General features: G+C 41.9%; 1 protein-coding gene across 1 annotated transcript in view; it reads left to right on the plus strand.

Moving 5' to 3' along the window:
* LOC139410190 (inactive N-acetylated-alpha-linked acidic dipeptidase-like protein 2) overlaps nt 1-20,893 on the plus strand; it is a 288,454-nt gene that overhangs the window by 191,205 nt on the left and 76,356 nt on the right. The window contains exons 7-9 of the mRNA XM_071155649.1: nt 11,647-11,739; nt 13,233-13,438; nt 14,320-14,448. Of these exons, the coding sequence (XP_071011750.1) occupies nt 11,647-11,739; nt 13,233-13,438; nt 14,320-14,448 (428 nt within the window). The remainder of the gene's footprint in view (nt 1-11,646; nt 11,740-13,232; nt 13,439-14,319; nt 14,449-20,893) is intronic.

A 20,893-nucleotide genomic window follows, 5' to 3' on the forward strand; every position in this document is an offset into this window, starting at 1 on the left:
TTTTCAGGGCCGCTTACAAGCCTCCCAAGCATGACCTCCTAATGCCAAGCCCTGAAACGGACCGCAGCAATGTTCCATTAGTTTGATCAAACAGGGGAGCACTGGTAATCTGTTCTCCATCGATTTCGGCTAAAGCACTGACCACTCCAGAGATTTCAAATCATTTGTTTCCCTCTGTCTGCCTCCTCTTTTTTTTAATTCCCATTCAATTAAGGCTCACTGTATTGCTTGGCCATTCTCTAATTGCATGCAGCTCTGCTCCATGGAAACAAGACATTAACTGCGACTGGGAGGTTTAATGGTTCTACCTACCTGTGTCCAGGTGACGTCATGCCTCTCTCAGCGCTCTCCAGCCGCTCCGGAGCGGATAATGCAATGTTCACACCATTGAAGGGAGCAGCACACCACTCAATGCATTTGAAAGGGACTTATTCATTATTGTGTGTATTTTGTCCCTCTGTAGATAGGACTGGCTGGGCGATTTCATCTCTCTTTTATTCACCATAAAGAATTTGATACCAAAAGAAGAAGCCCAGACGAATTGTGATTTCAGTGAATCACCACTTTCTGCCGCATATACCCAGCTCTCCCAGGCTCCAAACGAATGCCATAAGTGTAACAGATTTTCAGAGCAATTACAGCTCGGCTGCAAAAACCTATTTGAAATAGCTTTATAGAAACACTCTGGGGCCTTTAATTACAAAGCTATTGATTGCTAGGTGCAGGTAGGCCAGTCCATATTGGTTTCCCTCCTCTACTGATTAAGCTCTGTGAAGAAAAGAACAAAGCGACATATACATTTTGATTTTCTGGTAAATACATTTAAAACCATCAGTTGTGGTTGATGTATGAAGTATATTTGCCATAAAACACTTTGTATATTGACCAATTTTGCACTCTTGACTCATCACATATGCTGCTTTTTAGTATAAATCCTGTTGCCTCGTCACTTTACCCCTACCTGTATGCAGTGGTGGAAAAAGTACCTAATTTTCATGTTTGAATAAAAGTACTGATATCTTAATAGGAAGTTCCTCAAGTAAAAGTTACCCAGTAAAATACTACTTTAGTATTTGGTTTTAAATATACTTAAATATCAAAAGTAAATGTAATTAATAAAATATACTTAAGTATCAAAAGTAAAGGTATAAATCATTTAAATTCCTTATATTAAGCAAAGCAGATGGTACCATTTTCTTGTTTTTAAAATGTACGAATAGGCAGGGGCACACTCCAACACTCAGACATAATTTTCAAAGGATGCATTTGTGTTCAGTGAGTCTGCCAGACCAGAGGTATTTGGAAGGACCAGGAATGTTGTCTTGATAAGTGCGTGAATTTGACCATTTTCCTGTCCTGCTAAGCATTCAAAAAAGTAATTTTTGGTGTCAGGGAAAATGTATGAAGTAAAAAAGTACATTATTTTCTTTAGGAATGTAGTGAAGTAAAAGTAGAAGTTGTTGAAAATATAAATAGTAAAGTAAAGTACGGGTACCCGCAAAAAACAACTTACGTAGTATTTAAAAGTATATTTCTACTTAACCCTTGTGTAGTCTTAACATTCTGCATACTCCCCTTGTCCCAAGGGTAAAAAATGACCCGCCTTCACTAAACCCCTGAAATAAAGCAGCTTAATTGAATTTTGCATGAAGAAAATACCTGTCATTTATCACAAACTTTGTGAATATCGGGGTTTTCCCTCTTCACAATGCAGAAAGACTGCATTTATTCAGTGGACACAACTCATTTTTATTACAACACACCTGTTGAAATAAAATAAAACACATAACTCTACTAAAGTAGAGGTTTATCATTACTATTATTATTGCTAAAGGTATTGCATAGGTGTAAACATAATTGTTTTAGAAAGAGATAGCCCTTGTACAGCCTAAGAAAGTATCAGAAATGTGCAGAAAGTAGTTTTGAATTGCATTTAATTGAAGGGAAACAATAACAGACTTCAACTTTTTTGGCAACATAGTGATATATTCTTATATACTGTACAAGGAGGAATTCAACTACAAAATACTAGTCTTCTCCCATTTTTTAAACCATTGCCCCCACACACAAGGTATATAAACAACAACAATAAATATAAATAAAATAAATCAATCAACTCTAATTTGCACATGTAGGACAGTATGCAGGTCTGTGTACATGGACTTTTCAGATGTAGTTCTCACATGTGCAGCACATAGTATTTGTTTTACAGTCTTTTTTTGAGGGGCAGAATTGGCATGTCCTCCTCTTGCCTGCCCCAGCTGCAGCCTCAGGTGGATCAGGGTAAGATTCAGCCCTTTGAACAGCTTTCACAAGCGCTGCAGAGGCTGCTGTGCGGGGGAGGCGCTCCCTTCTTTGAATGTGTGGGGTTACAAGTGCCTTTCCCAGCTGCTCCAGGAACACCCTCCTCTTGATCTGTTTTTCAGGCATCCAGGTAGGGTTGATCTTGTTCCATATCACGAAGGCATTGTATAAGGACACATCAATGATGTTATGGAAGATGACCAGGGGCCAGCGGGCAGTCATCCTCCTGCAGCTGTAAGTTCCAATCACCTTGTCCAGTTGTCCACGCCTCCTTTGTTGTGGTTGTAGTCCAGGATGATGGCTGGCTTCCTGTCCTCATGATCACTGATCTCAGCCATTTTGTGCAGTGTGCTTCTAAATCATTGTTCTCTTGTTCCTCCTGGACATCTGAAAAAATCGAATCTACACTGGGCACTGAAATACGCACTCATGGCATCAGCAAAGAGAGAACTGGGGGGACTGTCATCTGCATCACCTTTATAGCCTCTGACTGCATTCCCCATTAGTAAACAATGCTTTCAATACATTTATATTTTGTCAGAAATTTTGTTTATTTTGTTAGAAATTGTTTTTATTTTGACTGTGAACTTGAGTCATGTGTGGGGACGTGGAGGGGAGATACTGCACACACACAAGAAAGTTTTAGTTTTGCCTGAGTTCAATCAGTAGCACACATAATCTCAATTTCTCATTGTGTGTGTGTGTGTGTGTGTGTGTGTGTGTGTGTGTGTGTTTTTATTTCACCTTTATTTAACCAGGTAGGCTAGTTGAGAACAAGTTGTCATCTGCAACTGCGACCTGGCCAAGATAAAGCATAGCAATTCGACACATACAACAACACAGAGTTACACATGGAATAAACAAAACATACAGTCAATAATACAGTAGAAAAAAAAGAAAAGAAAAGTCTATATACAGTGAGTGCAAATGAGGGAAGATAAGGGAGTTAGGCAATAAATAGGCCATGGTGGCGAAGTAATTACAATATAGCAATTAAACACTGGAATGGTAGATGTGCAGAGGATGAATGTGCAAGTATAGATACTGGGGTGCAAAGGAGCAAGATAAATAAATAGATACAGTATGGGGATGAGGAAGATAGATGGGCTGTTTACAGATGGGCTATGTACAGGTGCAGTGATCTGTGAGCTGCTCTGACAGTTGGTGCTTAAAGCTAGTGAGGGAGATACAGTATGTGAGGGAGAGATTTTTGCAGTTCGTTCCAGTCATTGGAAGCAGAGAACTGGAAGGAAAGGCGACCAAAGTAGGAATTGGCTTTGGGGTTGACCAGTGAGATATACCTGCTGGAGCGCGTGCTACGAGTGGGTGCTGCTATGGTGACCAGTGAGCTGAGATAAGGCGGGGCTTTACCTAGCAGAGACTTGAAGACAACCTGTAGCCAGTGGTTTGGCGACAAGTATGAAGCGAGGGCCAACCAACGAGAGCGTACAGGTCGCAGTGGTGGGTAGTATATGGGGCTTTGGTGACAAAACAGATGGCACTGTGATAGACTGCAACCAATTTGTTGTGTAGAGTGTTGGAGGCTATTTTATAGATGACATCACCGAAGTCGAGGATTGGTAGGATGGTCAGATTTACGAGGGTATGTTTGGCAGCATGAGTGAAGGATGCTTTGTTGTGATATAGGAAGCCGATTCTAGATTTAATTTTGGATTGGAGATGCTTATTGTGAGTCTGGAATGAGAGTTTACAGTCTAACCAGACACCTAGGTATTTGTAGTTGTCCACGTATTCTAAGTCAGAGCCGTCCAGAGTAGTGATGCTGGATGGGCGGGCAGGTCTGGGCAGTGATCGATTGAATAGCATGCATTTAGTTTTACTTGCATTTAAGAGCCGTTGGAGGCCACAGAAGGAGAGTTGTATGGCATTGAAGCTCGTCTGGAGGTTAGTTAACACAGTGTCCAAAGAGGGGCCAGAAGTATACAGAATGGTGTCGTCTGCGTAGATGTGGATCAGAGAATAACCAGCAGCAAGAGCGACATCATTGATGTATACAGAGAAGAGAGTCGGCCCGAGAATTGAACCTTGTGGCACCCACATAGAGACTGCCAGAGGTCCGGACAACAGGCCCTCCAATTTGACACACTGAACTCTATTAGAGAAGTAGTTAGTAAACCAGGCGAGGCAATCATTTGAGAAACCAAGGCTGTCGAGTCTGCCAATAAGAATGTGATGATTGACAGAGTCGAAAGCCTTGGCCAGGTCGATGAATATGGCTGCACAGTAATGTCTCTTTTCGGTGGCAGTTATGATATTGTTTAGGACCTTGAGCTTGGCTGAGGTGTACCCATGACTAGCTCTGAATCCAAATTGCATAGCGGAGAAGGTACCGTGGGATTCGAAATGGTCAGTAATCTGTTTGTTAACTTGGCTTTCGAAGACCTTAGAAAGACAGGGTAGGATAGATATAGGTCTGTAGCAGTTTGTGTCTAGTGTCACCCCCTTTGAAGAGGGGGATGACCGCGTCAGCTTTCCAATCTTTGGGAATCTCAGACGATACGAAAGAAAGGTTGAACTTTCTAGTAATAGGGGTTGCAACAATTTCTGCAGATAATTTTAGAAAGAGAGGGTCCAGATTGTCTAGCCCGGCTGATTTGTAGGGGTCCAGATTTTTCCGCTCTTTCAGAACATCAGCTATCTGGATTTGGGTGAAGGAGAAATGGTGGGGGCTTGGGCGGGTTGCTGTGGAGGGTGCCGGGCAGTTGACCGGGATAGGGGTAGCCAGGTGGAAAGCATGGCCAGCCGTAGAGAAATGCTTATTGAAATTCTCAATTATAGTGGATTTATCGGTTGTAACAGTGTTTCCTAGCCTCAGAGCAGTGGACAGCTGGGAGGAGGTGTTCTTATTCTCCATGGACTTTACAGTGTCCCAGAACTTTTTTGAGTTTGTACTACAGGATGCAAATTTCTGTTCGAAAAAGCTAGTCTTAGCTTTCCTAACTGCCTGTGTATATTTGTTCCTAACTTCCCTGAAAAGTTGCATTTCACTGGGCCTTTTCAATGCTAATGCAGAATGCCACAGGATGTTTTTGTGCCGGTCAAGGGCAGACAGGTCTGGAGTGAACCAAGGACTATATCTATTACTAGTTCTACAATTTTTGAATGGGGCATGCTTATTTAAGATGGTGAGGAAGGCACTTTTAAAGAATAACCAGGCATGCTCTACTGACGGGATGAGGTCAATGTCATTCCAGGGTACCCCGGCCAGGTCGATTAGAAAGGCCTGCTCGCAGAAGTGTTTTAGGGAGCATTTGACAGTGATGAGGGGTGGTCGTTTGACCGAAGACCCATTACGGATGCAGGCAATGAGGCAGTGATCGCTGAGATCTTGATTGAAAACAGCAGAGGTGTATTTGGAGGGCGAGTTAGTTAGGATGATATCTATGAGGGTGTCCGTGTTTACGGATGTGGGGTTGTACCTGGTAAGTTCATTGATAATTTGTGTGAGATTGAGGGCATCAAGCTTTGATTGTAGGATGGCTGGGGTGTTACAGCATGTCCCATTTTAGGTCACCTAGTAGCACGAGCTCAGAAGATAGATGAGGGGCAATCAATTCACATATGGTGTCGAGGGCACAGCTGGGGGCAGAGGGTGGTCTATAGCAAGCGGCAACAGTGAGAGACTTGTTTCTGGAAAGGTGCATTTTTAGAAGTAGAAGTTCAAATTGTTTGGGTACAGACCTGGATAGTAAGACAAAAGTCTGCAGGCTATCTTTGCAGTAGATTGCAACACCGCCCCTTCGGCAGTTCTATCTTGGCAGAACATTTTATAGAAAATTTCAGGGTTTTTGGTGGTTTTCTTAAGCTAGGATTTAGACACAGCTAAGACATCAGGTTTGGCGGAGTGTGCTAAACCAGTGAGTAAAACAAACTTAGGGAGTAGGCTTCTATTGTTAACATGTATGAAATCAAGGCTTTTATGGTTACAGAAGTCAACAAATGAGAGCACTTGGGGAGTGGATCTAGGCACTGCAGGACCTGGATTCACCTCTACATCACCAGAAGAACACAGGAGAAGTAGGATAAGGGTACGGCTAAAGGCTATACGAACTGGCCGTCTGTCACGTTCAGAACAGAAAGTGAAAGGAGCAGGTTTCTGGGCACGATATCATAGATTCAAGGCATAGTGTACAGACAAAGGTAAGGTAGGATGTGAGTGCATTGGAGATAAACCTAGGCATTGAGTAACGATGAGAGAGATATAGTCTCTAGAGATGTTTAAACCAGGTGATGTCATCGCATATGTAGGAGGTGGAACAACATGGTTGGTTAAGGCATATTGAGCAGAGCTGGAGGCTCTACAGTGAAATAAGACAGTAATCACTAAAGAGGACAGTAATGGACGAGGCATATTGATTTTAGAGAGAAGCATGCTTAGCCAAATTATCATATTGGTCCAGTGAGTGGTTGGGCTGGCTGGGGACACGGCGATTCAGACAGTTAGCAGGCCGGGGCTAACAAGCTAACAGTTAGCAGACCGGGGCTAGCAAGCTAGCAGTTAGCAGACCGGGGCTTGCAAGCTAGCAGTTAGCAGACCGGGGTTAACAAGCAAGCAGTTAGCAGACCGGGGAAGCAAGCTAGCAGCCGGGTCTAACAAGTTAGCAGACCGGGGATAGCAAGTTAGCAGAAGGGCTTTTGGGGGACGTCGCGATGGAGGTAAGTCTATTTTTGCCTCTTTGTGCGGTGACGTCGATAGACCAGTCATGGATTAGTAGGGTAGCAGGGTAGCTATTCCAAGTAGCTCTAGGTAGCTAGCAGGCCACGGTTAGAAGAATGGGTCTTCAGCGGACATCGCGCCTGAGAGGTCTGTTGGACTCCTCGGGCAGATTATGTTGGTATTCCAGTCGTAGAGGATCGGCGGGGTTCCGTGCCCCGTACCGGCAGTAGAGGGGTCCGGATATTGTAGCCCAGGTGTTACGAATCCCTTTTGGCCCGACAGTCTAGGGGGGATGGTAATGAGACCCGTAACATATCTCATGCAAATTATAATTGTGACAAAGTAAAAGTGTGAACGTAATAACCAGGACAACTGAAATCTACCGTCAAACTCAAGGTTTATTTGATAAACCCACGGTAATGGGGGAGCAGGAAAAAGGGGCTGAGCTGGACCCAAGGAAAGAAACAATAAATATGCAAAGACACCCCTAAGCTAGACTAGCCTACTTTAACAACAGCTAACTAACTAACCAAAAATACAGTGGGTGGTCCGCCCAGTTCTAACTAGTGTATTTAACAAAGTTCACCTACGGGTAGTGTATGCCCATGGGCGACTTGTCTTGGTTTCCCCTTTTCCCACTAGCAAACAAAGAAACACCATAACCAAAACAATACTCACAGGTGATGACAAAGTGCTATGGAGATGCTCAAACAAAAGAGAGGTTAATTAATACACAGAGAGCGAGCGAAGAACAGAGATCTACAAACATGGCATTTACAAAGAGATTGAGCTACTGAAATCTATGAAGAACAGAGATCTACCAACATGGCATTACAAAGAGATTGAGCTACTGAAATCTATGAAGAACAGAGATCTACAAACATGGCATTTACAAAGAGATTGAGCTCTAGAGCAAACAAATTATGGGGTTTTTAAACCATGGGGAAGGAACTGTGATAGGGTAGGAAACAGGAGGAGGTGTGTCTTCTGATTGATGGGTTAATTGTTGACTGATTGGGGAGTGATGATTTTCACCTGTGAGGGGAGAAGGAGAGAAAAGAAACACACACACACAGGATATACACACAGGATACCTGTATCCGTAACACCAGGAGTGGGCTTCGGTGGTAGCCCAGGAGCCCTAGCCGGGCTAGCTTCAGGCTAATTGGATGGAAAAGCTAGCCAGGAGTAGTCACCCGGGATTGCGGTTAGCTAGTTGCGAAGATCCAGATGAAAATGTTTAGAGTTTGCGAAAGGAATCCGGGGATATGGAGAGAGAAAAATAGGTCTGTTATGCTCTGGTTTGAGTCACATTGTACAAACTGGCGAGAGCTTTCCGAGCTAAAGGTTAGCTGATGACCGCTAGCAGTGGTTTGCTGACTGATAGCTGGTAGCTAGTTAGCTGACTAGCTTCAGTTGAGGGATTCCAGATCCGAAGTAAATAGAAATACATGATAAAAAAACATATCCACACCACATTGGGTGAAACGGGTTGCAGGAGAGTATTTAGAAGTTGAGGTTTGGGAAAATATTATAAACAGATATACTAAGAAAAAAATATATAAAAATATTTATACAAGGGACACGACAGGACAAAGACAAAGACGTCTGACTGCTATGCCCTCTTGGATCTTGTGTGTGTGTGTGTGTGTGTGTGTGTGTGTGTGTGTGTGTGTGTGTGTGTGTGTGTGTGCGTGTGTGTGTGTGTGTCTTTGTGGTTTTTGTGGTGTGTAAATGATCTTAGAACTGCCGGGTCAAAAATGACCCTAAGACAATCTTTGTACCCTGATGGTGTACAGCTTTCACAGAAATATGAACAAAGGCGATGTTTCACTTTTTCTAATGTTGGGGTCATTCTAGGAAAAGTCATCAAATTTCAGGTGGTTTTGCTGTTAAACATAGTGACGGGTCATTTTTGACGCTTAAGCCAACACAAGGGTTAAGTACTTTACGACACTGCCTATATGCACCCATCTACCTCAATTACCTCGTACCTCTGCTCATCGACCCGGTACTGGTACCACGTGTATATATCCAAGTTATTGTTACTCAAAGTGTATTTATTCCTTGGTTTCAATTTTTTCTATTGTTTCATTTTTTTCTCTCTGTATTGTTGGGAAGGGCCCGTAAGAAAGCATTTCACTGTTTGTCTACACCTGTTGTTCACGAAACATGTGACAAATACAATTTGATGTGATTACATGCATTTTGTATAGTATTGTATTGTATGGTGCTGTATTATCTGTTGATGGTTCCCGAATTTGAATTCTTTTGGACCTGCTAGGTTCAAAACCAGGAGTGGCAGGGTAGCTTAGTAGTTAGAGCACTGGACTAGTAACCAAAAGGTTGCAAGTTTGAATCCCCGAGCTGACAATCTGTTGTTCTGCCCCTGAACAAGGCAGTTAACCCACTGTTTCCTAGACCATCATTGAAAATAAGAATTTCTTCTAAACTGACTTGTGGTGCCAGAATAACAACCTATCAATGTAACCAAGACTAAGGAGATGATTGTGGACTACAGGAAAAGGAGGTCCGAGCACACCCCCATTCTCATCGATGGGGCTGTAGTGGAGCAGGTTGAGAGCTTCAAGTTCCTTGGTGTCCACATTAACAACAAACTAGAATGGCCAAAACACACCAAGACAGTTGTGAAGAGGGCACGACAAAGCCTATTCCCCCTCAGGAGACTAAAAAGATTTGGCTTGGATCCTGAGATCCTCAAAAGGTTCTACAGCTGCCATATCGAGAGCAGTTACTGACTGGTGCGATCACTGCCTGGTACGGCAATTGCTCGGCCTCTGACCAGAAGGCACTACAGAGGGTAGTGCGTACGGCCCAGTACATCACTGGGGCTAAGCTGCCTGCCATCCAGGACCTCTATACCAGGTGGTGTCAGAGGAAGGCCCTAAAAATTGTCAAAGACCCCAGCCACCCCAGTCATAGACTGTTCTCTCTACAACTGCATGGCAAGCGGTACCGGAGTGCCAAGACTAGGACAAAAAGGCTTCTCAAAGTTTTTACCCCCAAGCCATAAGACTCCTGAACAGGTCATCAAATGGATACCCGGACTATTTGTGACAATTGACTAGATTTAAATGTAAATAGTACCATATAAACATGATTTCAAGCAACCTAATACCTTCTGCTACCCGGTAGTGAAAGCCCTATACCTACATGGCACAGTTTTAATATACTTCTGTAAAGCTATGTGTTCATCTTCTGCTCTTTAGCCAAAGTCATTTGTGCTGTTGTCAAAAGTGATAAATGGGAAAGTGTGCCCGTGAGAAGTCCACTGAATTTTTATACAGAATTAAATGACTCATAGAGGGGGAAAATGCTCTGTCAACTAAACAGTATATACTGGGCCCCTCCATCACTATTTGTTTCCGGGGATTACATCTTCACTGGCACTTCATCTTTATTTCCCTGTGATTTTTGCATCCAAGCAGCCTAATAAAAAAGTCTGTGTCTGTACTGTACACCCTAGGGCCAACACATCTGGATGCTATCTGGGAGCCTTTCTTTAAACAGAATGTTCAATTCCGCATCGCCTTCCTACCTGCGGAGAGACCACATCCTCAACACAGAGAGGCTCCCCTTTGAACTCCCAAGGTGCAATGTCACAGAAAGCTGCTCTGAGGAGGGGAGAAGAGAGGGAGGAGAGGAAAGAGGAAAGAAGAGGACAGGAGAGGAGCAGAAAGGAGAGGAATGGAAGGGGATGAGAGGAGAGAGGAAGGGGAGGGTGCTCTTCCAGGACACCGGGTTGCCTTTCATCTCCTGGTGTATATATATTCACGCCCACACCCTGACCCTTTGTTCCTTAATTGGCAAGAATCTCAGACTCCAGAGGAAATGTAAAGGAGTCTTCATATTCTTTATGAAAGCCTCTGGGTGATTTTCCTCTCTGCACCAACCCTTCAACTGCTCTGTATACTTCTACTTTTAAAGTACAACCAAATTGTGTCAGTCTGGATTTGACTTTAATCCCTTCTGTTTTGGTCCTTGGGCACAAAGTTTGATAGGGTGACAGACATTTTAGCATGACCGTAAGAGCCACGGACACACAGCAAGACCTGAGCAGATATAAATATAAGCATTGATAGAACCAAAGCATATTGCCTATAGCTGGCTTAAAGTATACTTTTTGTACATGTACTGTAGAAATCGGTGTAAATGTAAATTATGTGCTGATTCAGTATGTTAGAAGAACAAACACACTCCCTTCACTAAGCCCTCCTGGGGGTCAGTGGCACTACACACTCTCCCTGCTGCCCTTCAATGATTACAAAAAATATCATCTTGTATAACCCACTTACCTGCTTCGTGTGTGTGTGTGTGTGTGTGTGTGTGTGTGTGTGTGTGTGTGTGTGTGTGTGTGTGTGTGTGTGGTATAACGATACTATCCTTTTGGGTTTTAGGCTTAGGGGTTAGGTTTAGGGTTATAATTATAATTATAATTAGGGTTATGTGTGTATGTTGGCCAGTAAGAGTGATATTCATTTCCTTACCTGGCTGAGGGATGAAACAAGTGTATACAGGAGGAGGAATATAAAATAACATTTTTTTTTATTAAAAAAACTGGAAGACAATATGTTGTTTGTTGTTGTCCTCAGAGGGATGGGGATGGATGATCTAAGGCCTATCTTTGTCTTATTATTTTACAGAGAGGAGGAAGATACAACTAACTATTGGAACCCACTCAATATACAAGACAGTAAACAATGTGTGTGGATACTTGAGAGGAAAGACCAATCCAGGTAAATAGAAATAAAAAAATGTTCACAGCTGAGTGCACAAAGACCACGCTAAATCCATAACGACTTTGAACATTATGCAATCATGGCGATACGGAAGTAGTTGCCTTATCTCAGCCACCTTTAATAACAAGAGGAAGCAATCTTGTAAGACTCACAGACTAAGCATGAATACGGGCACACTCCAAATTATAATCTCCAAGATAACTGCTTATGCGATTAGTCCTCCCCACCGCGCCCTCTTTGTTTCCTGCAGAGAGAACCAACTCAGGAAGTGTGTGTGGAGGAAAATGGAACCTCCGGGTGCTGAAACAGCTTTTTTGTCTGTTGTGAAAAACTGCTTCTATAAAACAATGTCTGCCATCGCCATCCTGGCTGGCCCAGACACAGGTCATTTAGCTCCTGGAAATGGCCTTTTAATGACGGTCCTGCGTTGGTGCCTTTAGGATGATTTCAATAAAGTCCCTGGTGCAGAGCAAGCCTTTAATATCTTCCCTTCCCTTCACCAGAATGTATCGTGCCAGGACACCTACCTGTCTAAATGCCCCATGAAAATTACTAAACAGATTTCCACATTGACTAGCTTCCATACTCATTTGCGTAGATTATCTAAATAGCATTGAATAGTTGAAAGTAATTCCTCTAACTTTTGTTACACAAGATGTATGTGAAACTAAATTCGGAGTGAGGTTGGGTTTATTTAGGCTACGTTGACATCTGATTTGCCCAATAAAGGACACCATTATTTCCTCGTGAAGCTGGGTATACTATAAATCTTCCATGTTTGATTTAATCTTTGGAAGTTTAGAAGTATTTACCTTTAGCCTTGTAAATAGGATGACAAATTCATGATATTAATAATAAACTTTTACCTTTTGATATTGTCTTATGTTTTACCAATGTTTACATATAAACCAATGTTTATTTACATTTTTACAACACTGGTTGAAATTAGATAAAAACAGTATTGGTTGATTACTTTTTTCAAATCCAATTTATTTTCCACATTGATTGCACGCCACAATATGTAGACAAATTACGTTTAAAAAACGTTGATTTAACCAGTGTGTGCCCAGTGGGATGCCTGTTTTATTCTGTTTGTGTTGTTGTTCAACAACACTTTTACTTTTTACTCATCTGTCTTTCACAACTCTTGTACACTTTCAAATGCCTCCCACCTACACTCTTCTTACCCAAGAAGGACAGAATACAGCATATCTTGCTACTTCTCCTACACAATATCCTGGCAACATTTTAGTTGATTTTCAGACCTTTTCTGCCTCTAAAACTAAATCCAAATAAAGTCCAAATAAAGAAATCCATTACGACAACTCCTCTTTGTGTAAAACATGGCCGCGAGCAATCTCTTTTATTCACGCACACAAGTTTTAGTCTTTACTAAACAGACAGTCAGACAGAGTCTCAACCCTTGTGTTTGTGTGTGGGTGTGTGTGTTCTGTCCTCTGGGTGTGTCCCTCTCCTCTGTCTGTGCACAGATCGATATGTGCTGGTGGGCAGTCGCCATGACAGCTGGCATAAAGGGACAGCAGCTGATTGGCGCGGCGGCTCTGCCATGATGACTCAGATCATCACCTCGGTGACCAAGCAGGCCCGGAGAGGCTGGGAACCCGACCGCACCACTGTCTTCTGCTCATGGGGTGGATCAGCGCTCGGCAACATCGGCTCCTTTGAGTGGGGAGAGGTAAACCTGCATGAATCCCCTGTCTCTCTTCTGTGAACCCGAGTCTTATCATGGAATTACTCTATAGCGCTTATATACTGTACCTGCTATATTTACTGTATACACATGTGTATCAGGGTGTTTATGTACTCTATACAGATATGTATCAGTGTATTTATGTACTATATACACACGTGTATCAGTGTGTTTATTACTGTACCAAAGGAGTGCTGTATGTGTTTTTCCCTGGTGAAGCAACATTATCTGGTTTAATAGGAGGTCAAAGCTACTGTATTTACTCACTCTGTGTTCACTTCAGCTCTGCACCACAGGAGAAAACAGGGCTTTCTGTCAGCCCTCAAGGCTTCAAGCAATGGAAAGGGAAAAAATAACACAAAAACAGCTCTTGACTCTCGTACGTCTCCAACAAACCATGTTGGAGATTCTAAGGGAAAGATTGGAAGGCAGTAGCTGCAACCAAGCATTAATAACATTCTCCTGGCAGTTACTATATCTCAGAGTGCAATGAGGACTATTGAGTTTAATATTCAAAGTCATGTACTAGATATAGCAAGATTATTATAAAAACGTTGCCACGGGCATTTTCTATAATAATTCTGCGGAGCACCATCTCAACCAATGTATAGGCTATGATGTGCTATTTCCTGTTTGCTTCAATATACAGCTTATGCAGAGGGGTACCAATGTCAGACATAATGTGTATCAAACCAATTAGTTTGTCATTTACTATTCTGTACACATTCCCGGCCTTGATTTTCCTAGGAGATGTGAACTCCTTGATGAGGATTCAGATCTTGCACAGATCCTAGCTATGTATTGTATTGTATGATATTGTATTGTATTCCAAAGCTTAATCAGCATGTTGTGTTGTGTTGTTGCAGGAGAACCGGGTGGTGCTGCAGAGCAGGGCTGTAGCCTACGTCAGCCTCCACAGTCCTGTCAGGGGGACGGAGACCCTGTGCTCCACTGCCTCTCCCTCACTGCTCCAACTCACCTCAGACATCCAGAAGGTACAATGCTATATTATCCCTCCACATTCTCTCCTTTACACTGGCCAATCTGTATTGTGTTTTATATCCTATCTTTTCCACAGGTGATTCAAAAAATAGACAGTGTTACAACATATTATTATCTTTGAGGACATGAGGAATCCTCACAGAAAAGTAGAGATGATCGATCAAGTGGTCAAAATCCATTGCTTCAACCTGAGATGCCTTGTAAATTATAGTATTTTCGATTTCGTTTTTTTCTCTCTGAATGAAAATAAAACCTAATATAATTCAAACGGAAAGCATTGCATTTTTGCGCAGTCCAGGCAGTCCATCTGCTGGTTGCTACCCTGAATAATTGTACCTTGTGATGGAGGAGTGTTGAAAAGGCTAACTTATTTAAACATTGTCAGTATTCCATTGTTCTTGGTAAGGGAAGCTACATGGGGGTCAGAGGGTGGACTCTCATGGCAGAATGCTCCATTATTTCTCCTCTTGCCATAATCCTGTTAATGAACCTAAATGCCAGTCCACTTGTGACATTTGGGGAGTAATAAAAGCAAGCAGACCTGCCATGGCAGCATAGAGCTTAATCAAACAGAAGGGTATATCTCACAGAGAGATGAAATGACCTCTACTCTACACACAGCAATATATTTATCTTTCTTCCTTAAATTAGTGAATGAAGCCAGAATAAAAGGAAAACATAGTTATTTTTAAATTGCGGCAGATTTCCTAAGTGATTTGTGTCCCAGATACGCTAATGTAACTTTTTTTGTGGACTGTTGACTCTGCTGTTTGTTTTTGGTCTTACACTCTCCTGATTACGACTTTGTTTTTGCCCTCTGGCATCTTTATATTTTTATTTAACCTTTATTTAGCTAGGCAAGTCAGTTCAGAACAAATTCATATTTACAATGACGGCCTACCCCGGCCAAACCCTTGACGATGCTGGGCCAATTGTGATCAGCAAAAGCAACTACTATTCCACTCCTTCATACATACTACCTGGGGCGGCAGGGTAGCCTAGTGGTTAGAGCGTTGGTCTAGTAACCGGAAGGTTGCAAATCCCCGAGCTGGCAAGGTACAAATCTGTTGTTCTGCCCCTGAACAGGCAGTTAACCCACTGTTCCTAGGCCGTCATTGAAAATAAGAATTTGTTCTTAACTGACTTGCCTAGTTAAATAAAGGTAAAATAATGTGTTCCTGTTTCTGTTCCTTCAGAAAATTTTAATGACTTATGGTAACAGTAGACTGCCAATCAGAGAAAGGGAATATAACTGTCCTTATTGGCATGCTAATTGAAATGAATCCCATCAAAACAATGTTGCCAGGTCGTCTCTATATGGCTGGCGTTTGCTAATTGCCATTGACTAATTAGAGGCTACAATTCCAAGGATGGAGTAAGTGAAACATCAGCTTCAGCAGCAATAGTTAACAGCAAAACTAGGATGTGTGAAACTGCAAACTAGTGTTTCTTCTACATCTTTTGTGTAATGTGTTCATGGGAAGAGCTGCTAACTCCAGTGTGTTTTGGTTGCTCATCATGCCACACACATGCATCCTTGTGCTCTGTGTCTCTTTGTCCTTACTGCTCATTCAGCTTCAGCTGAGTCTGTGAATAGCGCCAGTCACACTATTCATCTTTTCAAGTAGCACTCTGAAGCACCAGGTAGGCTCACCAGTCTCAATATTTTGAGACATAATAAATCATGTTTTTGCTAGCGCAGTAACACTTTCTACTTATCTTACTTTGCAGCTGTCCTCAAAGCAGAGATTCCACTGTGTTTATGTGTTTGGAATGGGTGCTTTGGCACCAATTATAATACAATAGATACTCATTTGGGGATTACGGAGCCAAGCATACAAAATAAATTGAGAAACTTTCATAATTTAATCGGGTATTGTTGTAGCGATGTTTATGTTTCGTTCTAAATAGTATTTTAAACTGAAGCTTCGCAGCAGATTTTTATTTATTTATTTCACCTTTATTTAACCAGGTAGGCGAGTTGAGAACAAGTTCTCATTTACAACTGCGACCTGGATTGGCCATTGCTGAAATGAAATAGGAGCAGTGTAACCCTCGTCAAATATTCCTTCAAAGTAGAATCATCCACCAACCGTCTCTGGAATCCTACAGAGTTGAGGTTTAGGTATGGGGACAGCTGTTTGTTGTGGGACATTTAATCCACCACTTGCAGTCTGTGTCTAAAATGACCATATATTTGGTAATCGGGATATAACCAAATATTTCTCATGGAGTCCACAAGGCTGTTTGTTCTTCAGTGCCATGGGTCTCCCACAGGAACCAAGTTACTTTTATCTGTTGCTGTGATTGTGCTCTGTGGACACTGGGGCAACACAATAAATGTGCTGTCTGTCTGCTTCTAGATTCCTATCGAAGATAGGCTGCGCTAAACCCTGTTAAGCCTTAATAATCCACTTTAAAGTTCCCATCTATTGCATTTTACCAGTGAACAAGAGATTGTGTCTGAATTGATTCACTGTATGTTGTGGCCAGTGAGTTTTCAACCTTATCCATGGACAAACAAACCGGGAATGATTAGATCACAAAGATTTTTGTGCCAGAGCTGATGTTATCGGAAATATTGTTTTCCATAAAAGTCTCTTCCTGCTGGGGTTCATGAATAGACCACAGTGACATAAATAATTTAAATTACAATTGACAAGCAAATCCATTATCCATTATTTGTAAATGTCGCCTGAAATATGCAGATATACTGATGCATGCATTTTTATATCTAGTGGCAAAGTACACCAAGTTTCACAACTGATTAAAGCTGCATCCTTAGGATTCAAATGACTCTCTCTCTCGCTCTCTCTCTCGCTCTCGCTCATAAGTTACTTAAATAAACATTGACAGTCTGATAGTATTCTGATGGAAAATCCATTTAGAAAAGCAGACTAACTTGTAATCCTTTCAGAGAAGTCGCTTCTGATTAAAACAGGTGTTTGTCAATGCAGAATTCAGCTGTGGGGATTCAGATTGGAAATAGTCCATAGATGCTGGGCTGTTAGATCCATTCTGTACTGCTACTAGTTCAATCTGTCCAGAGAGAGGTTACGCTATTGCCCATGTGGAGGAGTATTATCTACACAAGGTATCTCTCAAATTCACTCTGCTCAATTTAATAGCCTTGACATAGGATGTATAAATTGCAGAAAATAGAAACTGTGAGGAAGAGTGATTCATTTGTTTGTTTTGCGTACATCTGTCTTGAAATGTGGAAAAGCTCCTAGTAAATCATTTGGATGTGTCGGTGAGTTTATAGCCATGGTATCAGTGTTGTGGTTTAGAATCCGTATGTGTCTGAATTACAGCGGTGCTGTGAAGGAAAACCTTGTTCAGAAAACTCATGAATTCCGATTACCAAACAGAGAGAAACATATGATTTAATTAGCATAATAAGCTTTGTATCTCTGTCAATGGGTGCATTTTTATTCATCTACGCTATTTCACATGTGTGAAATCTTCCTGATCCTCCTGTTTTATGAAAACGGAACCAAAAATACCAATACCCAATACTGTGCTTTTACAGTATCCTGCTCTATAGAAATAGCAGGCTCACTGTTATACTGTAAGGAAACTCAGGCACTGGCAAGTAGTGGTAGAACTCCAGAGAAACAAGCAGCCTTAATTATCACTATTAAAAGCCCAATTACTCATAATGGATTTAATACATTTTCATTCGGGAATGCTTTCCCTTCTTTAGTCATGCATGCTATTGCAAAGATAAGTGTGTTTTGAGGCATTTTATTGATCCTTACATCGTGAATTGAGTGCATTTTGTAAACATGGTAACCCTTTACACTCGTACCCCGTATACTGGTTGAAAATGGCAGATATGCCTGTACAGTAACATGCTATACATGACGCCAGAGCTCTGGCTCTGAGCTTCACAGCGCTGTATGGGTTTTGATTGACAGCCATTCTGAACATGACCAACTTGCGTGACAAGAAGTCACCCCCAACCCTCACAAAACTTTTGCAAATTGTTGGTTGTCTGAGTGAGGGAATTTTTAATTTTTTTCAATTTTATTTAACCTTTATTTAATTAGGCAAGTCAGTTAGGAACAAATTCTTATTTACAATGAGAATTTGGGCCAATCCCCTGACCCGGACGATGCTGGGTCAAATGTGCGCTGCACTATGTGACTCCCGTTCACGGCCGGTTGTGACACAGCTTGGGAACAAACCAGGGTCTGTAGTTGCCTGTAGTTTCCGCTGCACCACTCAGAAGGCCCAAATTCTGAAAATTAAGAGGATACTTTTCGAAACATGAGACAGTGAGGATTATAATAAATACCACTTTGATGTCATACAAGCAAGCCAAACAACCGTGAGCCCAAATGTACACTCACATTTACATATCATAAAACTCATGTGTGTACAAAACATTGAGTGTACAAAACATTAAGAACACCTGCTGTGACATAGACCGACCAGGTGAATGCAAGTGAAAACTGTGATCCCTTATTGATGTCACTTGTTAAATCCAATTCAATCAGTGTAGATGAAGGGGAGGAGACAGGTTAAAGAGGGATTTTTAAGCCTTGAGACAATTGAGATATGGATTGTGTATGTGTGCTATTCAGAGGGTGAATGGGCAAGACAAAAGATATAAGTGCCTTTGAACTGGGCATGTTAGTAGGTACCAGACGCACTGGTTTGTGTCAAGAACTGCGAAACTACTGTGTTTTTCACGCTCAACAGTTTCCTGTGTGTATCAAGAATGGTCCACCACCCAAAGGACATCTAGCCAACTAGACACAAAGTATTGGAGTCAACATGGGCCAGCATCCCTGTGATCGCTTAGCAAAAAATATATATACGTATATATATAATTGAGTTAATAAAGCCACATACAAACATGGTCTCTTTTTTGTTTCCTTGAGTAAGAGAGCTCCAAAATGCAGGTGTTTCAGCCTAGCTCAGTGCTTTCTGTGGTGGTCGGGTGGGCCAGCAAAAAAATAGGAGCTTTGCGCCGTGATTGTCTCAGTGTTCTGTCACTCATGGGGGACCTTACGCAATCACCAAGCTTAAGTCCTTAGAACGGGTAGACATCCAACGTTTCAGCCTTTTGGGTCCATATTGTTCTGAATAGAATGAGCCTATCTTTGTCTATTGTGAAGAAAATTTCCCGCGACCTGAATGCACTCATGACTTCATTCTATGCGCGCTATGATTTGTTTCCCTGAATTTCATTGTGAGAGCCTAACTGTAATATCTTATTTTATAATTTAGCTTATGTTGGCAATATAACAGGCTTTCAAATGATGCCCACCTGACCCAGATTGGGATTTTCAATGGACCGTTTTTGGATTGTGTAAACAACAACAGTAATTGTGTGATGGTGGGGATGCATGGTTGTGTTCCAAATAAAACAACTATTAAGTGTTCTTGCTCTAGTTCCTCAACAACACAGCTAGGAGAGCAAAAAAATGACCTTATAGTTGAAGGCTCTTTCCTTGAGCCATACAAGTGCATTGAAATGACTTAGGAACTGTGCACAGTTTGGAGTGGTGTGTGGTGACTTGGATACACCAGTTAGTCCTTGTCATTTTTTTGTCTTTTTTTGTCATTTGTCTTATGTTTCACCAAATGTGGCAAAAAGTACAGTAAATGTAAAATGCACAGAAAATGTTTGTGTAATGTTTGGATTCAGTCTTGTGTCAGGTGAACTGATGTGTCCTCACCTTTGGTCTAATAATTTTCTGATAATCTTGAAACTGTTTCCTTTCAATTGTTACCAGGGTTATGCATTTCACATTTCTTCTGTAAGAAACATTTCAATTTAGCCCTATCCATATAGGCCAATTCCCATGAGTGTAAAGGGTTAATTATTGTCTTTAGTACTGTGGCGTACTATCCCCTGACTTTGTAAAGTTTTCCTAGCTATTTTCTCATCTTCTCTAACGAGAGGGCCTGGATATAGCAGAATAGATTTAGAGGCGTTTGAGCAGACCCTGATTACCATTGACTCAAATTAGCCAGTGTGCTGTCACACTGCACATAGTGTACTGTCACACTGCACAGACAGGGGCACCCCAGGGATGTTCACACACAGGGAGTCATGGGACCATGTCTATCTGTTGGGCTGGAAGTGTTCTAGAACGGTCTGTTCTCTCTGCACGTAGGTGGCTGTCAGTCACTCAGTTATGACATAAAAGCTGAAGTTGATGACACAGCATAGTGGGAGGATCTCAATTGCATACTCCTCGCATCCTTTCTCCTCACCTTCTTAAAACCCATTGGATGAGAGAGCCACAGGGCCCTCCCCTCTGACCTTTTCCTCCATTGGGTTTTGAGAAGGAGGAGAGAGGGGGCGAAGAGTATGCAATTGAGATTCTCCCAATGTCATATTCCTCCTCACTCCTACACATTATACTGTAATGTAGAGTAGACTATGTTTCACTTGAACTCTAGAGAGATAGTCCGTCTTTA

The sequence above is a fragment of the Oncorhynchus clarkii genome, chromosome 5 (assembly GCF_045791955.1).
Source record: "Oncorhynchus clarkii lewisi isolate Uvic-CL-2024 chromosome 5, UVic_Ocla_1.0, whole genome shotgun sequence".
In the NCBI taxonomy this organism is placed as follows: Eukaryota; Metazoa; Chordata; class Actinopteri; order Salmoniformes; family Salmonidae; genus Oncorhynchus; species Oncorhynchus clarkii.